The 19,365-nt window shown below is 42.4% G+C and overlaps 1 protein-coding gene across 5 annotated transcripts in view; it reads right to left on the minus strand.

Moving 5' to 3' along the window:
* Positions 1-8,690: 8,690 nt before the first annotated feature.
* Positions 8,691-19,365, minus strand: part of RMDN1 (regulator of microtubule dynamics 1) — a 39,583-nt gene continuing 28,908 nt past the window's right edge. The window contains exons 5-10 of one of the 5 annotated variants that reach the window (XM_046642507.1): positions 18,547-18,636; positions 14,622-14,677; positions 13,027-13,114; positions 11,740-11,770; positions 9,303-9,397; positions 8,691-8,833 (exon numbers count right to left, since the gene is read on the minus strand). In XM_046642507.1, the coding sequence (XP_046498463.1) occupies positions 8,783-8,833; positions 9,303-9,397; positions 11,740-11,770; positions 13,027-13,114; positions 14,622-14,677; positions 18,547-18,636 (411 nt within the window). In that variant the 3' untranslated portion in view covers positions 8,691-8,782. Of the gene's footprint in view, positions 8,834-9,302; positions 9,437-11,739; positions 11,771-13,026; positions 13,115-14,621; positions 14,678-18,546; positions 18,637-19,365 lie in introns of all 5 variants that reach the window. The other 4 variants (XM_046642506.1, XR_006885650.1, XM_046642509.1 and 1 more) reach the window with 4 other exon arrangements.

Below are 19,365 nucleotides of genomic sequence, written 5' to 3' on the forward strand. Positions count from 1 at the left end.
GAGGCTGAGGAGCAGCATCCCGCAGGTCTGACTCTCATGGAGGCTGAGGAGCAGCATCCCGCAGGTCTGACTCTCATGGAGGCTCATGAGCAGCATCCCGCAGGTCTGACTCTCATGGAGGCTCATGAGCAGCATCCCGCAGGTCTGACTGCGGACAGGAGGCTGTCGGGTGCCATCCCCCTCACTCCAGGTGGGCACCTGCTGCACTTGGGCAGCTGCCCCGAGCCTGTGGAGACGACATGGCTCTGCAGCAAGCTGGCTGGGGAGCAGCAGGGCGCTCTGCCTTCCCTTTAGAACCCAGGCCACAGGCAGGATGGACTGTCCCAAGGTCAGTGAGCAGCCTGAGGCCGGGGCCCACCTGTCCTGCGCTGGGCTCGGCACAGAAGGGAGACGTGCAGAGCTCTATGCCTGAACACAGATGGACAGGAGCAGGTGGAGGCGAGCCGGGGCTGGAGGCAGGGCCCCATTTGCTCGAGCCACACTCAGCACCGCCGCGCTGAGCCCAGCAAGGGGTCCCAGGCACAGCACGGAGCACCCGTCAGGCTAGTGTCTGTCGGCGGGGAAGGAAGCTGCAGTGGAGTTTTAGTGGTTTTTAGTACTTCCTAGGCAGCTAAAGCTGAAGGATTCACAAAATCTGTTACCCTGCAGCCTTCTGTTAGCCTCCAAAGCAGACAGGGTGCTGGGTGCTAACAGTCATGTCAGGCAGCACTGCTCTGTGACAAGTGCCCTGACTGGTGAGTGGCATCTGGACTGGGAAATGCCAGGTACTTGACAGGAAACTGTAGCTTTGGACTTCCCAGACATGGGAACTAACTGCAGGCCCCTTGTGAGGTCCCTGAGCTTTGATGTGGGGAGATGGTAGTTCCCGGAGCCCTGTGGGTGCTCGGCTACACAGACTGCTGCTCTAGGGTCATCTCCTGCATGGAAGGAGGCCTGCTGGCCTGCCGTGGTTCCTGTCCATAACCTTGAGTAAGCCGGAGCCACATGCAGCCGGTTGTAGGCTTTCTGAGCCTGAATGTTGGGCTGAGCCTGAGAAGAACCCCTGCGGGACACTGCAGAAGTCAGACAGAAGACTGCTCTTGTTGACATATGCAAATGAGCTCAACTGGGGGTTAGGCCTGCCTCTCAAGGGAAGGGCCCAGACATCACAGGAGCCTTCTACCTTTAGGAGGCTCCTTTCCTGCCTGACTCTCTTCAGCGTCAAGGCAGAACACCCAGGTCACTGCTCCTAGTGCCAGGGGTCAGAGCAGACAAGCCTTCAGTTAACTCCACACAGCCCTTGCGACTGTAAGCAACCCCTCCTCCTATCCTTTCTTCCCAGCAATGCCCAGGCGCACAGTCCAGGATGGGCTGCACAGCAAGCACCACATGAAAGCACTGCGTACCCCTGAAATAATGTAGTGCCAACAACAAAAACAAGTCCAAAAGCAGCATCTCCTAAATTCCAAATTTCCTCCCCCAATCTCAACCAAGGAAGATGCAATCAGAGCATAACAGCATTTAAAAATATTTAGTAATACTCATGGGAAATCCTTTGCATGTTCTCTTTAATCCTCACAACTAAATGAGGTTGGTGGTCTTTTGCTGCTGCTTTGTTGTAATGCTTGTTTCACAGAGAAGGAAACTGCATCTGAGTGACATCATTTGTACAAAGTCAACAGCTAGTCCACAGTCTGATTAAACCTGCAGTTGGGAAATTTTGCCAACAAGAAGTTAATTGAGAGCTTTCAAGTTCTTACAGTATAACAGCCACTTTCCAAATTCATATTTCTTCCCACATCCTCAAAAGAAGGAAGGAAGCCTATGCATGAGGAGAAGAGATTATAATCACCCACAGCTCCTGGCTGCCATGAAAGCCCATAACACCACTGCAGACCCTAAGGAGGGAGCGTGTCTAGGCGGGTCTGTGGGAGTAGACACCAGCAACCCCAAGGCCCCTGGTGTTTGTTCCCACAGCTGACAGGAGACCCCCACAGGGCCACTGTGATCCCGAGGAGGGGCCCAGGCTCGGTCAGGAACAGCTGACAGGGATCCTGGTCAGCACAGATTACAAGGCTGCTGCCCCCTCTCCCCAGTGGCAGCAAGTGAAAGCAGTAACCAAACTCTCTCTCTCTGCAGAGGCACAAATCCACACCATTAAGCAATATGAAAAAATTTACGAACTCTCCAGAACAAAAGGAAAGTGACAAGTGCCCAGAAAACAATCCAGAAGACACAGAAATCTATAACCTAAATGACAAAGAATTCAAAACAGCTATCATTAAGAAACTCATGAGTTAAAAGAGAATACAGGGGCTGGCCCGGTGGTGCAGCAGTTAAGTGTGCACGTTCTGCTTCGGCGGCCCAGGGTTCGCCGGTTGGGATCCCAGGTGAGGACATGGCACTGCTTGGCACGCCATGCTGAGGTAGGCATCCCACATATAAAGTAGAGGAAGATGGGCACAGATGTTAGATCAGGGCCAGTCTTCCTCAGCAAAAAGAGGAGGATTGGCAGCAGTTAGCTAAGGGCTAATCTTCCTCAAAAGAAAAAAAAAATACAGATAGACAATGTGTTAACGAGCTACGTCACAAAGAACTTGATAGTATAAAGAAGAACCAATCAGAAATGCTGGGGATGAAAAACACAATGGAGGAGATTAAGAAAAATCTGGACTCCCTCAACAGTAGGGCTGATAATATGGAGGACAGAATTCTCAATTTGGAAGATAGGAATATAGAAATGCTTCATATAGAGGAGAAAGAACTAAGACTAGAAAGAAATGAAGAAACTCTCTGAGAAATATCCAACTCAAGTAGGAAAAGCAACATAATGATTATAGGTATCCCAGAGGGAGAAGAGAAGGAGAATGGAGCAGAAGCCTTGTTCAAATAATAGCTGAGAACTTACCAAACCTGGGGAGGGAGCTGGAAATCCACGTGACAGAAGCCAACAGAGCTCCAAACTTCATCAATGTAAAAAGACCAACACCAAGGCACACAGTAGTGAAGCTTGCAAAAGTCAAGGACAAAGAGAAAATATTAAGGGCAGCAAGCCAGAAGAAAATACCCTACAAAGGAACCCCTATGAGGCTGTCAGCAGACTTCTCAGCAGAAATCTTACAGGCTAGGAGACAGTGGAATGATATATTCAAAATACTGAGAGACAAAATCAGAAAATTGCAGTTCTCCATCAGAACAGGTTAGCAAATGCTTAAGTAACATTAAAGATAAAGGGAAAGAAAACATCAAGAATAAATATAATCTTGTCATTTTAACCACAAACTCAACACGAGAATTAAAAGATGTGACAACAATAACTTAGAAGGGGAAGAGGACAGGGATGGAGCAGGCTTAATCTAAGGAAAGAAGAGGCCATCAGAAAATGGATATCCTCATCTATGAGATGCTTTATACAAACTACACGGTAACCACTAAACAAAGAGAACAGAGACACAAACTACAAATAAGGAGAAAACCAACATAGAAAACTACCTACCTGAATTGGTAGTCTGAAATTCATGAGACAAGAAACAAAGGAAATGCAGGAGAACCAGAAAACAAATGATAAAATGGCAGCAGTAGGCCCCTACATTTCAAAAATCACTCTAAATGTAAATAGATTGAACTCGCCAATCAAAAGACACAGAGTGGCAGGATGGATTAAAGAACAAGACCCAACAATGTGCTGCCTCCAGGAAACACACCTCAGCCCCAAGGACAAACACAGACTCAGAGTGAGGAGATGGAAGATAATACTGCAAGCTAATAATGAACATAAGAAAGCAGGTGTCACCATACTTATATCAGACAAAGCAGACTTCAAGGCAAAACAGGTAAAGAGAGACAAAGAGGGGCAGTGTATAATGATAAAAGAGATACTCCACCAAGAAGACGTAACATTTATAAATCCATATGCACCCAACATAGGAGCACCAAAGTACATAAAGCAACTACTAACAAAACTAAAAGGAGATAGCAACAACAATACAGTAATAGTAGGGGAGCTCAATACCCCACTAACACCAACGGACAGATCATCCAGACAGAAAGTCAACAAGGAAACAGTGGCCTTAAATGAAAAACGAGACCAGATGGACTTAATAGATATATAGAGAACACTCCATCCAAAAAGAGCAGGTTACATATTCTTCTCAAGTGCGCATGGAACATTCTGAAGGATAGGTCATATGTTGGGAAACGAAGCAAGCCTCAACAAATTCAAGAGGATTGAAATAATATCAAGCATCTTTTCCGACCATAATGCTATGAAACTAGAAATCAATTACAAGAATAAAGCTGGGAAAGGGGCAAAGGTGTGGAGATTAAACAACATGCTAGTGAACGCCCAGTGGATCATTGCAGAAAGTAAAGGAGAAATCACATATTACCTGGAGACAAATGAAAATGAAAACAGACCATACCAACTCATCTGGGATGCAGCAAAAGCGGTCCCAAGAGGGAAATTTATCCCAATACAGGCTCACCTCAAAAAACAAGAAAAATCTCAGATAAGCAATCCCAAACTACACCTAACAGAATTAGAAAAAGAAGAACAAACAAAGCCCAAAGTCAGTAGAAGGAGGGAAATAATAAAAATTAGAGCAGAAATAAATTGAAACAAAAAAGACAACAGAAAGGATCAATGAAACAAAGTGCTGGCTCTTTGAGAAAATAAACAAAATGGACAAACCTTTAGACAGGCTCACTAAGGAAAGAAGAGAGAAGACTCAAATAAATGAAATTAGAAATGAAAGAGGAGAAACCACATCGGATACTACAGAAATACAACAGATTATAAGAGAATACGATGAAAAACTATATGCCAACAAATTGGACAACCTAGAAGAAATACATAATTCTTAGACTCTACAATCTCCCAAAACTGAATCAGGAAGAAATAGAGAATATGAACAGACCAATCACAAGTAAAGAGATTGAAACAGTAATCAAACACCTCCCCAAAAATAAAAGTCCAGGACCAGATGGCTTCTCTGGAAAATTATACCAAATGCTCAAAGATTTAATACCTATCCTTCTCAAACTAATCCAGAAAATTGAGGAAGATGGTGCAGTCCCTAACACATTCTACGAAGCCAACATCACCCTGATCCCAAAGCCACACAAGGACAACACAAAGAAGGAAAACTACAGGCCAATATCACTGATGAACATAGATGCAAAAATTATCAACAAAATATTGGCAAACCGAATACAGCAATACATTAAACAGATCATACACCATGATCAAGTGGGATTTATGCAAGGGACACAGGGATGGTTCAAGTTTGCAAATCAATCAGTGTGATACAGCACATTAACAAAATGAGGAACAAAAACCACATGATCATCTCAATAGATGCAGAGAAAGCATTTGACAAGATCCAACATCCATTTATGATAAAACCTCTTAATAAAATGGGTATAGAAGGAAATTACCTCAACATCATAAAGGCCATATATGACAAACCCACAGCCAACATCATACTCAATGGGCAAAAACTGAATGCCATCCTTCTGAGAAGAGGAACCAGACAAGGGTGTCTACTCTCACCATTCCTATTCAACATAGTACCAGAGATTTTGGCCAGAGCAATTAGGCAGGAAAAAGAAATAAAAGGAATCCAAATAGGCAATGAAGAAGTGAAACTCTTGCTGTTTGCAGATGACATAATCTTATATACAGAAAACCCTAAAGAATCCATTGGAAAACTACTGGAAGTAATCAACAACTACAGCAAACTTGCAGGGTACAAAATCAACTTACAAAAGTCAGTTGCATTTCTATAATAATGAACTAACAGAAAAAGAACTTAAGAACACAATCCCATTTACAATCGCAACAAAAAGAATAAAATATCTTGGAATAAATTTAACCAAGGAAGTGAAAAACCTATACAAGGAAAACTACAAGACTTTCCTGAAAGAAACTGATGATGACATAAAGACATTCCATGCACATGGATTGGAAGAATAAACATAGTTAAAATGTCCATACTACCTAAAGCAATCTACAGATTCAATGCAAACCCAATCAGAATCCCAATGACATTCTTCACAGAAATAGAACAAAGAATCCCAAAATTCATATGGGGCAACAAAAGACCCCGAATTGCTAAGGCAATCCTGAGAAAAAAGAACAAAGCTGGAAGCATCACAAACCCTGACTTAAAAATATACTACAAAGCTACAGTAATCAAAACAGCATGGTACTGGTACAAAAACAGGTGCACAGATCAATGGAACAGAACTGAAAGCCCAGAAATAAAACTACACGTCTATGGACAGCTTGTCTTCACCAAAGGAGCTAAGAACCTACAGTGGAGAAAAGAAAGTCTCTTCAACAAATGGTGTTGGGAAAACTGGGCAGCCACATGGAAAAGAATGAAATAGACCATTTTTCACACCATTCACAAAAATAAACTTAAAATGGATCAAGACCTAAAAGTAAGTCCTGAAACCTTAAGGCTTCTGGAAGAAAATATAGGCAGTACACTCTTTGACATCAGTATTAAAAGAATCTTTTTGGACACCATGTCTTCTCAGACAAGGGAAACAATAGAAAGAATAAACAAATGGGACTTCATCAGAATAAAGAGCTTCTACAAGGTAAAGGGAAAACAGGATTGAAACAAAAACACAACCCACCAACTGGGAAAAAATATATCCGACAAAGGGTTAATATCCATAATAAATAAAGAACTCACACAACTCAACAACAAAAAATCAAACAACCCAATCAAAAAAGGGGCAGGGGATACAAACAGACATTTCTCCAAAGAAGAGATACGGATAGCCAATAGGTACATGAAAAGATGTTCATTATCACTGATCATCAGGGAAATATAAATCAAAACTGTACTTAGATATCACCTTACACCGTTAGAATGGCAAAAATAACCAAAACAAATAGTAACAAATGTTGGAGAGGTTGTGGAGAAAAAGGAACCCTCATACACTGCTGGTGGGAATGCAAACTGGTGCAGCCACTACAGAAAACAGTATGGAGATTCCTCAAAAAATTAAAAATAGAAATACCATACGATCCAACTATCCCACTACTGGTTATCTATCCAAAGAGCTTGAAGTCAGCAATTCAAAGAGACCCATGCACCCCTATGTTCACTGCAGCATTATTCACAACAGCCAAGACGTGGAAGCAACCTAAGTGCCCACTGACTGATGACTGGATGAAGAAGATATGGTGTGTATATATACACAATGGAATACTACTCAGCCATAAAAAAGGATAAAATCGTCCCATTCACAACAACATGGATGGACCTTGAGGGTATTAAGTGAAATAACCCAGACAGAGCAAGATAATCTCTGTGTGACTCCACTCATATATGGAAGTTAAACATGTGGACAAAGAGAACAGATTAGTGGTTACCAAGGGATGGGGGGTGGGCATGAAGGGTGAAATGGTGCATGTACAATATGACTGACAAATAATAATGTACAACTGAAATTTCACAAGGTTGTAAACTATCATAACCTCAATAAAAAGTACAAAAAAAAGACATCATAACAGAGGCAAAAAAAAAGTCAATGCTGAGAGAAAAAAATGAGGAAACTGTTACAGACTTTAAAAAATTAAGGCTGAAAATCAAATGCAATGTATGATCACTGAATGGATCCTAGTTTTAAAAGTGTAAGACATTTTGGGACATTTGAGGAAATGTGAATATGGCTGGATATTAGATGAGGTTAAAGAATTACTGTGAACTTTCTAGTTGCGATAACGGATCTGCGCTTGTTCAGAAGGATGTCCTTATTCTGAGACAATGCATGCTGAAATACTTAGGGATGAGGTATGTATCTGCAATTAGTTTCAAAGGTTTAGAAATACATATATGAATATATACACACATTAAGGAAAATATAGCAAAAATCAGCAATTGTTGAGCCAGAGATGATGGTATGCAGAGGTCCAGTATTTTCAGATTTTTGTTTGAAAACAGACATGATAAAACAGACACAGCACAGACCGCACAGTTCACTGTAACGTTGCAACGCCCAAACCCTCTGGGGAGAATCCTCCTGCACGTTCCCTCTCAGATTTACCTAAGCGGCACTCAACACAGCCTGTTTACAAAGCTCAAGATCTGCCGTGGTGGCCCCCAGCCTCAAGGAGGCAGTGCTGTCCTGCCTATTAGAACATCGTAATTCCATTTCACCCCGAGTTCTGCGTCCTTCCACCCCCTCAGGGAAGAGGATTTGGGCTTTGTCTAGTGACAAGAATCAATGCACTTGTGACACAGGGTCACACGTACAAAGGAAAGCACTCCATTTTCAGCCCACTGCGGACTCGAGTCCTTTCCTTACGCAGGGTGGCTCCAAGATGCGCCACTTAACGCGTTACACCAGGAACCTCAACGCCCTTCCCTGCGCACTCACGGCAGCTTCTCTGCAGGGGCTCAGCTCTGAGTCGCTCCAGCCTGAAAAGGCCTCCCCACAGGCCGCCTCTTCCACAAAGCCTGCTTTTCTTGTCTCTTCCCTTCCTGACGCGGTCAGTCCTCCTCAGAGATCTCAGACCACTCTGCACTGCTGGTGCCAGACGCACAATCACCTCTGCCTCTGAGCCATGGAGCTGTCTCTCCCACTCTCATGGAAATTATTTCTTTTGCCTTGTTATTTGTGAAGAAACCTAGCCTTTCGTACATTTAGTTTGTTAAATGGTCACAGCACTGAAAGAACTGAGAAAGCAGCCATACAACAGTTATGGTCAATGTATTATCTTTATAATTTGATGCAAGACAATGTTTCTTAGATATTTCATGTGCTTTTCTTCTCTGAAAAATTCTCAACTCTTGTCACTGAGACCTGTAAGCAACTGGGCAGCTTCTGTCTGTACCTGAAATGGAAAAATGCGTGTTATAAATAAACAGTACGGCGGAGAGACCACCTTATGAAATTTAAGTTCACACGGTGGACTGTGGTTTCTACAAGTTTCCAAAACCCAGGGTAGTAGATTCCAAGCATAAACTTCTTAGCAGGGCCTGGGCGAGACTCAGAGAGCTCTCCGGCCCAGTGCCTATCGCTCGTCTTTCCTGCTGCGGAAAGCTCACTTGATCTCTGCGTATGTCCAACAGGAGTAATTCTGTGTTGCAGCAAGTAATTCACACCACATACCTGTGGATAGTGACTAAACATCTGCTGTGCAGAAATTAATGTCAGTGTCAATGAGCTCACACTTAAAACGAACTCTCTTGTGTTCACCAACATGCACTTAAACAATTACATTTTTAGAGAAGTTCCCAGTTCCCCCTGATTACAGTGCCGCAACGGAGACCCACCTGCCTGCCTTCACTGGAGACATTTACCTGTTTATCCTCCTCCGTGTGTGCGGGATGGTCCTTGGCTTTCATTAGCCAGAAAGCAGCCAGCTTTTTGTTGTGGAGCTTCAGATAGGTCTTTCCTAAAAGAAGCAGGTTTTTGCTGTAGAAGTTTGGATCAACTGTACATAAGAAAGAAAAACAAATTTGTTTCAGATGAAACTACTGCTCTTATTTTTAAAGGCTTAATTTTAGGGGTATAAATTTCAATAATTTTGTGTGGTTAATAAATGATTTGGCCCTGGAATTCTCTCTTGTTCAACTATTCGTATGTAAAATAGTTACCATTTATTGAGTGTCTACCACGGGCTAGGCCCTACATTACACACATTTCTCACTTTTGCAACCATTTTATAAAACAGGTACTATTTAACAGATGGGAAGTTAAGGCTCCTGATAGAATATAGGCTCCACAAGGGCACGGATTTTCCTTTTATAATCTCTTTTGTTCCCTGCTGTCTTGTGAGTGCCTACAACATGACATGCACTCAGTATATGTCCGCTGAAGGAGTGGATGGAACCCTGATGACGTGCACATGCAGATCCACATTTACTGAATGTGGGCTCTCCCTAAGCACAGATGAAACAAAGTCGCTGCTCTTGGAATTTATAATGAAAAGGAGAGAGAAACATGAGACAACCAAAGGTAATCTGAGAAGGAAAGGAATGACAGGCGTCCACATTTTAAAGTGTGGGAGAAACCAAAGAATAAAAGCAACTAAGAGGTGACACCGGGTTGGCTTGGAGGCGGAAGAGGATTTAACAGCAAAGCTGGAGGACACTCTTGGCTGAGGGAAGGACGTGAAGCGAAAGCCTGTGAATGAAAGCGTGGCCTGCGCCGTGCACTTCATCAATTCCTTACACAGGTCCCTCCTATCCGTCGGGGACCCTCTCTATTCCAAGCATACTTTTTGCTGGATATAATGGTTGCGCGTCCTTAATTAGAACGTATCTGTGAGGTGGCATCTTACACACTTCAGGGCTCCCTGGGCCTGCGCACTCATCCCTTCCCTCATTCAGTCATCCATTTACCCAGCCAGCCGGCAAATCTGCCAAGCAGTGTGCTAAGCAATAAGGATGTGATTGTGAAGAAAAAGACAAAGTCTCCATCTTCTCTGAACTTAGTCTCAGACCCGCAAACAAATCTTCCTACTGTGGAGTGATGAGGGCCATGATGGGAGAGGTAAAAGGCACTGAGAGCAGAGGGGAGCTTTTAAAGCAGACGTGGGCGGTAATAAAGGCCTTCTGGAGGACGCGGCCTTCAAGGTAAGGCCTGGAGGACGACTGGAGTCACAGGACTGGAGCTCTGGGAGAGCACTGCCCTTCTCTCAATGCCTGGACCCTGAAGGCTCTCAGGCCCTATCTTTACACTGCAGTTGCACTTCTAACCCCTGAGGGACCCCTTCCTTCCCAGATTCCCATTCACGATATGCAGCAGCGCCATCAAGAGGGGCTATCAATGGAAGGCAGTAACTGAGTAAATCAGAATTAATGATTACAGAGAGAGTTAACCTTCAGACACAGTTCTTTAGAAGAAATGTTTTTTAAAAAATGCTTTGCTATCATGCGAGCATTTGGACAAGCCCATATGAGCAGGCTCTCAAATTTAATAAACACTGTCTTTAATTTTCTTCCGATTAAGTTTTATAGAAATCTGTTTGCACTGTTTTTGGTGTATGGTAACACATGCTTATGTCCCTTCTCTATTTGTGCTATTAATATGAAAAGGATAAACCCAGCGTGGGCTGGTGTAAAGTTCTGTGCGCTGGCCATTGCTTCAAAGGAAGAGTGGCATGAAACTCTGCTTCATAGAGAAGGCAGTATCTGCAACAGAACCAACACTGGCCTGGGTTAAAACCAGAGAGCTCTCATTTAAATGCTATTTGAATAGTTAAATGCTACTGGAAAGCTGCGGAGAGAGTGGATCTTAAAAAAAAACTTTATTTTTTTGTAACTATGTAAGGTGATGGGTGTTAACTGGAGCGCCTGTGGCGCTCACTTCACAATGTACATAAACATCAAGTGACTGCACTGGACACCCGAAACCAAATTAATGTTATGTCAATGATGCCCCAATAAAAAATGAAAGTATTTTAAAAAGTTAAACATGAAAACAAATAATAAATGCCTCTAATTCGCTGTGTAGTAAGACAGTTAACCTGTCAGAGCCCCCTCTCAAAACAGGAAGGGGGTGTTGCACCAGATGAAGGACCGGCCCAGGACTGCAGCTCTCCACTCAGCAGCGGCCTGCTTCCCATCAGGTGATTTTTACTGAATACAAATGGCCTGACGTCTAGCGCGAAAAGAAGTTAATTAAGTACATCAGAATAAAGAACTTATTTTTGTTTCTAAAATTCCTATTCCATGGAAAGCATTCATATACAATTTTAACTATATTAGTATCTGACATAAAAAAACAGGTTACCTTGTTCTGCCCTGTGAAAGTAGCCTAAGGCCTGTTGAAAATAAAGAGCCACACGGAAGGAAAAGGGTTAGAACAGAATAAAAACGGAAAAGCATTTTCCCAAAAGATCTATTCCTATCTTAAATATAAGTCAGGAAGTAAATTCAAGCATCTTAAATCAATGGTCAGTTCACCAGCACTGAGAGTTAACATAAAACCGCAGCCGACACTTAGATCCTCAGGGCACAGACTGCCGCACGCGCCCCTTCTGGCGCTAAGCTGACTGCTGTCCAGAGCCCAGGCCGGCACCGCACACAGAGAGAACAGCATCGCTTGCAGCTCAGCTTCTCTGATCGTGCTCTCCTGCGGTCCCAACAGTGACTACCAGTAAAAACTCGGTAAAACCGAAAGCTGAACCTACAAGTGAGACATGGGTTGTACCACTGAATTTTTAAAAGTTCTTTATTATTGAAATTCCTACATAAAATATTATTGTGAGTCTGAAACTCTCCACTAATTCTTTTTGCCCCACTTGAACTGTTTTATAATACAATGACAACTAATTTCTTAGAAACAACTAATTTGTTATAGTAGAGCTGACTGTATCTTTTTTCTTAGAATGCATTCTTTTCAATAACAATAAATATTTCCCAAATGTGTTGTAATTGTACAACTAAATATTCTTTACATCAAATTCTACACTCCAGCTTCCCAGAAAAGCAGCAGCTCCTTGTTGTGATACAAGTAATGGGAAAGCTTTCTCAAGCGCCTGTTTCCTTACTCTGAAAATCCTGTGATAAGTAAACCCAAAATATTCGCCCAGAAAACCCTTTCAAATTTTATTTTAACAGGAAAAGCAAAAGACCTTGAAAATATGAGAAGATGAGCCTCTCAAACCTCCTGTTAAAGGAAAGTTCTAATTACTACTTCCCTTTATCGATAGGAACATGTGCTTTCTTTTCCAGGTAAACGACTGTCACTGTGCAGAACGTGGAGCTAAAACATGCTGAGTGACAGCTGCTGTATTTCTTGTTCTCTTTGATGACTTTTACATGGTACAGATTTCAAATAGAACATGAAGGCAGATTTTAGCCACGGGCTAGTTTAGCTGACAACACAGCAGAGTTATCAGCTGTTCAGCTAAAGAAAGGCAGCCACTCACCAATCATGGGTACTAAGTGCTAAGTCTTTGTGTGAGACAGCTGCACTGGGTCGTCAGAAACAAGCGCAGGTCCCTCACGGATGCGAGCCCAGCTGCGGGGACTCAGAACGGCCATCAGTCTAACTTAGCAAAGGGCGTCACACTACCTCCTCGTAGGTGGAGCTGGGAGGAGCTGCAAACAGCACTTTAGCGATCCTTCTCTGATACCAAGGCATTTCCGCAAACGTGTAACACCTGCAGGGAAACAAAATAACATCTGTACATTTGAATCACATCTTCTTTTCTCTCTCAAGAACTATGCATCTTCACAGAAATAAAAGGCATCTTCTCCTGTTGCAGGTTCAACCAGTGCGTACTTTGCACAGTATCCAGTAGGCTGACAGTCATATTGAATTACTTAGAAGCGACACACTGACCCCCCACTTGGTGTGTATGTTGTGATTCAACGTAAACAGTAAGCAACAGCACTGCTACTAACACAACATAGCCATGCGTCACTTAACAACGGGACATGGTCTGAGAACGTGTTGTCAGGCGGCTTTGCCATCCTGCGAACATCACCGAGTGCACTACACACACCTGGATGGCACAGCCTGCCACAGCCCAGGCTGTGTGGTACTGATCTGTGGGACCACTGATGTCTATGCCGTCCGTCTGGACCCAAACGTCAGGATGCAGCACATGAGTGCTGACTCTGTGCAGGTGCTGAGCTAAGTGATTCTCTCTCTCATCACTCCTTATAACAACTCAATGAGAGAGGATCATTACCCCTATTTTTCACATGAGAAAAACTAACTTAGAGAAGTTAAAAAATATGATAAAAATAAACATGATATATATAAATAACGGCAACCAACAACTTAAGTCTACATATTTAAAAGGGTGAGACAAATGCTTAACATCCAAAGATCTGGACAACTTTCTGAAACAAGCAGGAAAAGAAGCGTTGGGTCTGTGATGGGGTCAGAGCTCCTTGCGGCAGAGGCTGCATCTCATTCTCAGCAGCACCTGACTGAGGGACTGCCGGCCAAGATCGCCCGTCCCGAGGAAGTGCTCTGCCAGTTTAACACGTCCTTCATCCTGAAGGACACTTCCCTCTCCTTCCAGAGTTTGACACAAGACTGTTTACAGTGTTACCTTCCGAAGAGGACAATAAATATCCAGCTCTGTAGACTACACCCAAAGAAAACAGTGGCGAACTTGTCTCAAGAGAGCTCAGACAGCAAGCATTTAACACGCTGGTGTACACTCACACCAGCAAAATGCTGACGTGTGCTGGACAAGGCTTACGTAAAAATGGAGGGACACACTGAACGTCAGTCTATCCCGCTCCTCAGATGAGTCGGCCTGTATCTGACCAACTCTGGAGACGTGCAGGCCCTCTGCGGGCAGCCCACTCCATCACCACGCTGCATTAACCCCATTCACTTAGCCTGGTAAATAGGAATAGTGTTTCCCAACAGAGGGGATTTAAAAGTCTAACAGAAAGTTTTAATGACTTTTTTGTCTTAGCACATGTTTCTAAATGATATGAACAAGAGTGTTTAACACGATCACAAATTCAGTATCGTCTAACGACACATGCACAACTGCTAATTAACGTAATGGCTTAAACACTTTTGACTGCCAGGAAAATACTTTAAAATACTTTACATCTTGCTTTATCATATACTACAAAATAAGATATGTATACATAAGATCATACTAAATATCACAGAAATATTTAAAGAAATTTTCTTACCAAATACCCATAAGGTGAATTGAGGTGGCATCTTTAGGGTTCAGTTCAATTGCTTTCTAACAAGAAATGAGAAAATCAATCATATTTGTTTTCTAAACACCAGTAAGTACTTTACTAGGATTGATGAAGAAACCATGATTTAAAAAAAAATTTTACAACCCCCCATTTCAATTCTTCTTTGATAATCAATGCCAGCTTTCTTCTTCCTAATTCTTTAACTGGTTAAATTTGTTTCAATACACTATTAATGACTTGTACTAAGGTAACTATTTTATAGGGTTAAGAAACTGACAGTAGGGTTTATCAAGATGACAAAAAACATGAAATTTGTAAATGAATGTAATTTTCAAAACAACAACAATCTATAGCTCTCAATGTTTCTTTCTTCTATACTAAAGGAAAAATAAAGGAGGACGTTCTTTTTGGTAAGTCCCATATGAACATTGAATAAAAAGTATTCTTTCCTAAAAGAGTAAAGTACATCATAATTTTAGAAAGTCTCTTCCTGCATGCAGATTTTGTTCAACTTCCCCATCTATACACAACAAACAAAAAATAAATACTATTTATTCAAAGTATTTATTAACAGAATAATTATGTACAGCCGGCCCCGTGGCCGAATGGTTAAGTTCATGCACTCTGCTTCGGCGGCCCAAGGGTTTCACCGGTTCGGATCCTGGGTGTGCACATGGCACTGCTCATCAGACCATGCTGAGGTGGCGTCCCACATGCCACAACCAGAGGCACTCACAACTAGAATACACAACTGTGTACCTGGGGGCTTTGGGGAGAAGAAAAAAGAAAAGACTGGCAACAGATGTTGGCACAAGTGCCAGTCTTTAAAATATACAACTATGTACTGGGAGGATTTGGGGGGGGAAAGATTGGAAACAGTTGTTAGCTCAGGTGCAAATCTTAAAAAAAAAAAAAGAATTATGCACAATGTAAATATGTTGATAAAGTCTCCCTATTTTTTTTAATTTAATTTTTTTAATTACAGTAACACTGGTTTACGATATTATATTAATTTCGGGTATACATCATTACCTAATTTCTATTCACTATGTGAAAGTCCTAGGTGACTGAAGGGAAAGCACAAACCACAGAATAACTTTAAGCTAGTCTTTGGGCCGGTTCAGTGGTGCAGTGGTTAAGCTCACGTGCTCCACTTCAGCGGCCCAGGGTTCATAGGTTTGGGTCCTGGGCACAGACCTACACACCACTCATCAAGCCATGTTGTAGTGGCATCCCACATACAAAATAGAGAAAGACTGGCACAGATATTAGCTCAGGGCCAATCTTCCTCAACAAAAAAAGAAAAAAAGAAAAGAAATCATTCCTCCTTTTACCCATTATTTTGTTGAAAATTACTAGGGAAATTAATGTCAATTCTATTAAAAATAAAAGACCTTTTTAAAAAAAAGTTCAAGACTTCTTAGCTTACGTTTTGTCAAATGATATTTTCACTGTCTATTCGTAATGTGTGAGATGCCTATTTTCAAATATCCGTATTTGAAACCAAATATCTGTATTGGTTACCAGCGTGGACTCTGAAGCCAGATTACCAGGGTTCAAACCACAACTCAACAACTTCTAACTTTGACAAGTTCTTTATTCTTGCTGTAGCTGAGTTGGTTCTTTTATGGAATTGAGAAAGTCATATACCCACTTACAGAGCTGTGGTGAAAATTAAATGAGCAAGCAACAGCAGGTGCTTACCACAGTAACATCTTCTCTCAGCAGCATCACTATTCTCTTTGCTTGCCGTGAGCACTAGGCACTTATAACCCTTCTCACCCTGGTTAATGTCAGCAGTTGTAGCGGTAGCAGCGAGAACAAGGCTAACCAAGCATGACTTGGCAGAGGTCTCGCTGCAGTACTATGGGTAAGAATCGGCACTGACCTAATTTTTACTTTTCTGTAAATATAAGATTCACGGCGAAATATGAGTCAAAGTATATGCAACTCACACTCTCAGCTTTCCCAACTGGAGCTCCACTAGAAAACCAAGCTCAAGAGCAACATCACATGAGTAGCCATCTTCTCCACTCTACCAAGAACGGCACAGAGCTGGGACCACTCTGGACGCAAGGGGGAGAAGTCAACCCATCACATGCGGTGGATGCCTTGGGGCACTGGAACTCAATTTTCTCATGGGATAGGTCGAGGGGCTCCTCTCAAAGACACCCTTCCTTTTATAATTTTTCGTGCCATTAGCTCAAGTGTCTTCAAAAAACATCCAGAGGCCAGCCCGGTGGCACAGCAGTTAGGTGTGCATGTTCTGCTTTGACAGCCCAGGGTTTGCTGGTTTGGATCCCAGATGCGGACATGGCACCACTGGCAAGCCATGCTGTGGCAGGTGTCCCACGTATAAAGTAGAGGAAGATGGGCATGGATGTTAGCTCAGGGCCAATCTTCCTCAGCAAAAAGAGGATGTTAGCTCAGGACTAATCTTCCTCAAAACAAACAAACAAACAAAAAACAATCCAAAGATGATATTTCCTGATGATTTCAGATATAATAATGGAATTTGAAAATAGAAGTACTATAAATTATCTTTTTAGTATGTAAATAGTAAACATCATCATTTTTTAAATATATTCAACACATTATCCATTTGAACACTTATAGAAAACATGGGTGTTTTTAGAAATAATCTATAGCCTTCACTGTTTAAAGTATACATTAATAGATTTTCTGCAATTTTTCATTACTCACATTGGACGTTATTTGTCATGTATTTCTACAATCCAACGTCACAGAGTAATTTAGGTGATTTATCTAACACCACTGAGCAAGTTACTATATTTCACTGAATCTAAGATACCATAGAAGTTATGACACATCATCATTTTATGTACCACTAAGAAAAAAAAGCACAGCCAATTATGAGATCCCACGGACTATATAATGCAATCTGATTTCAAAGGTCTTAAAATGTGAAAAATGTTGTACATTAATAAATTGAAATACACATATATATTGCATGTCTGCGTATGCATACACACACACATACATACGCTGCCGGGGCCTGAATAAGACACCAGGTCTCCTGGCCCCCGGTTCGACGCGCTTTCCCACTAGTCATTATATAAACTAGGAACCAAGACCGTAAGCATAAAATTCAGAAAAGCTATGAGACAGCTCCTTTAGCCTTGTCCCTATGTATGTTTTCATCGCTCTCTCTTCCTCTCTATCTTGAGACAGTCTACAACATCAAAAGAGAAATAAATCTCTTGGCAATTTTTTTTGAGGACAATAGAGTAGTGCACATGCACATCACGAAATCCACAAACTCCTGGACAATTTCTGGCACCTAAAGAAGAGCTTACCATAACTAAATTAATTAACTTCAGGGGGAAATATTAAACACACACACACAATACACACACAGAGATCACACACAGTACTGTGACCAGTGGGAGTGGTATGTCAGCTGTGTTAGATGGTTAGACCAGACCAGCTCCCGGTATTCACGACCTGGGACACTCCCCTCCAACAGACTCTGGCGGACTCGGCTGCCGCAAGACTTACTTAGGTCGATAGGATATTACCAAGTGTGACGCAAGCCAAGGCTTCATACAGGCTTGTACACCACAACTTTCTCCCCTGGCACACTCGCTCTTAGAAGTCAGCTAGCATGCCATAAAGAAGCTTGGGCTAGACTATGAAATGATGAGAAGACAAGTGGAGAGAAACCACCACGGACGAGAGGCCATCTGGTACATTCCGGTCCCAGCGAATGCAGCCGTCTGAACCACCTCAGCCACCCCCAGCAGAACGGAGGCACCACCGTGCAAAGTCAACCCACAGATTGTGAGAAACAGTCACTGCCTCAGGCCACTAAGTTTTACGTGGTTTGCGATACAGCAACAGAGAAGTGAAACAGAAATCTATTCAGAAAACGACTTTAAACTCATCATACCTCAAAATGCTCCTTGATAGTGTAGGCATTTGCAATTTTAGCCTTGATGCCTTCATAATCTCCAACATCACTTATACAGATTGCATACCACTAAAAACAGAAGGAAAAAGGTGTAAGAATAAGATACTCTTGATAATATTCCATTCAATACAAGGTAAAACTGAGTAATACTTATTCCTCAATAGTCCTTCTCATTCAACAAAAAGTTACTGAGCATAAAAACTGTATTAACTATGCTGGAAGATAAAAGAGAAGAAAGTTCCCTCAGGACAGGACATGTTTCCAGAGAACCACAACACAAGGCCAAGAGCAGTGAATCTCCAGGAAGGCTATCAGTGAAGTGGGGAGATGACAATCCACGTCCAGGTCTGAGGATTAACCTGGAAGAGCGGGCGACTGAATGCCTGCCGTTTTATTTTCTCATCCTCTTTTCCGGGCGCCGCCTCGTCTCCCACATCTGCACTGTTAGCGCAATAACAGCCACATTTGTCAGCTGTGCCTCTGCCCCCAGCCACAGTTGGGTAACACACCCAAACTGAATTCAGTTTGAGTTTCTTCCCTAAGAACTGAATCCGAAACATCCAAGCTTCATAAACCCAGGTGCTGTGGAAAGTCGGAAGACTTAGGATGAGAAAAATACGCCTGCAGTGACAAAGACTTGCAGATAACAGCAAAGAAGGGACGCGAGGAAGCCTCAGAGCGTGGAAGCAACTGTTCCTGAAGCTTCACTGCCTTTGGCTCTGCAGAATGCAACAGCTTCTTAGAACAGACGCCCCTTCTTTTTGGTTTCAGCTTATATCCATGGTATTTTAATAATTA

The sequence above is a fragment of the Equus quagga genome, chromosome 16, assembly GCF_021613505.1.
Source record: "Equus quagga isolate Etosha38 chromosome 16, UCLA_HA_Equagga_1.0, whole genome shotgun sequence".
Lineage (NCBI taxonomy): Eukaryota > Metazoa > Chordata > Mammalia > Perissodactyla > Equidae > Equus > Equus quagga.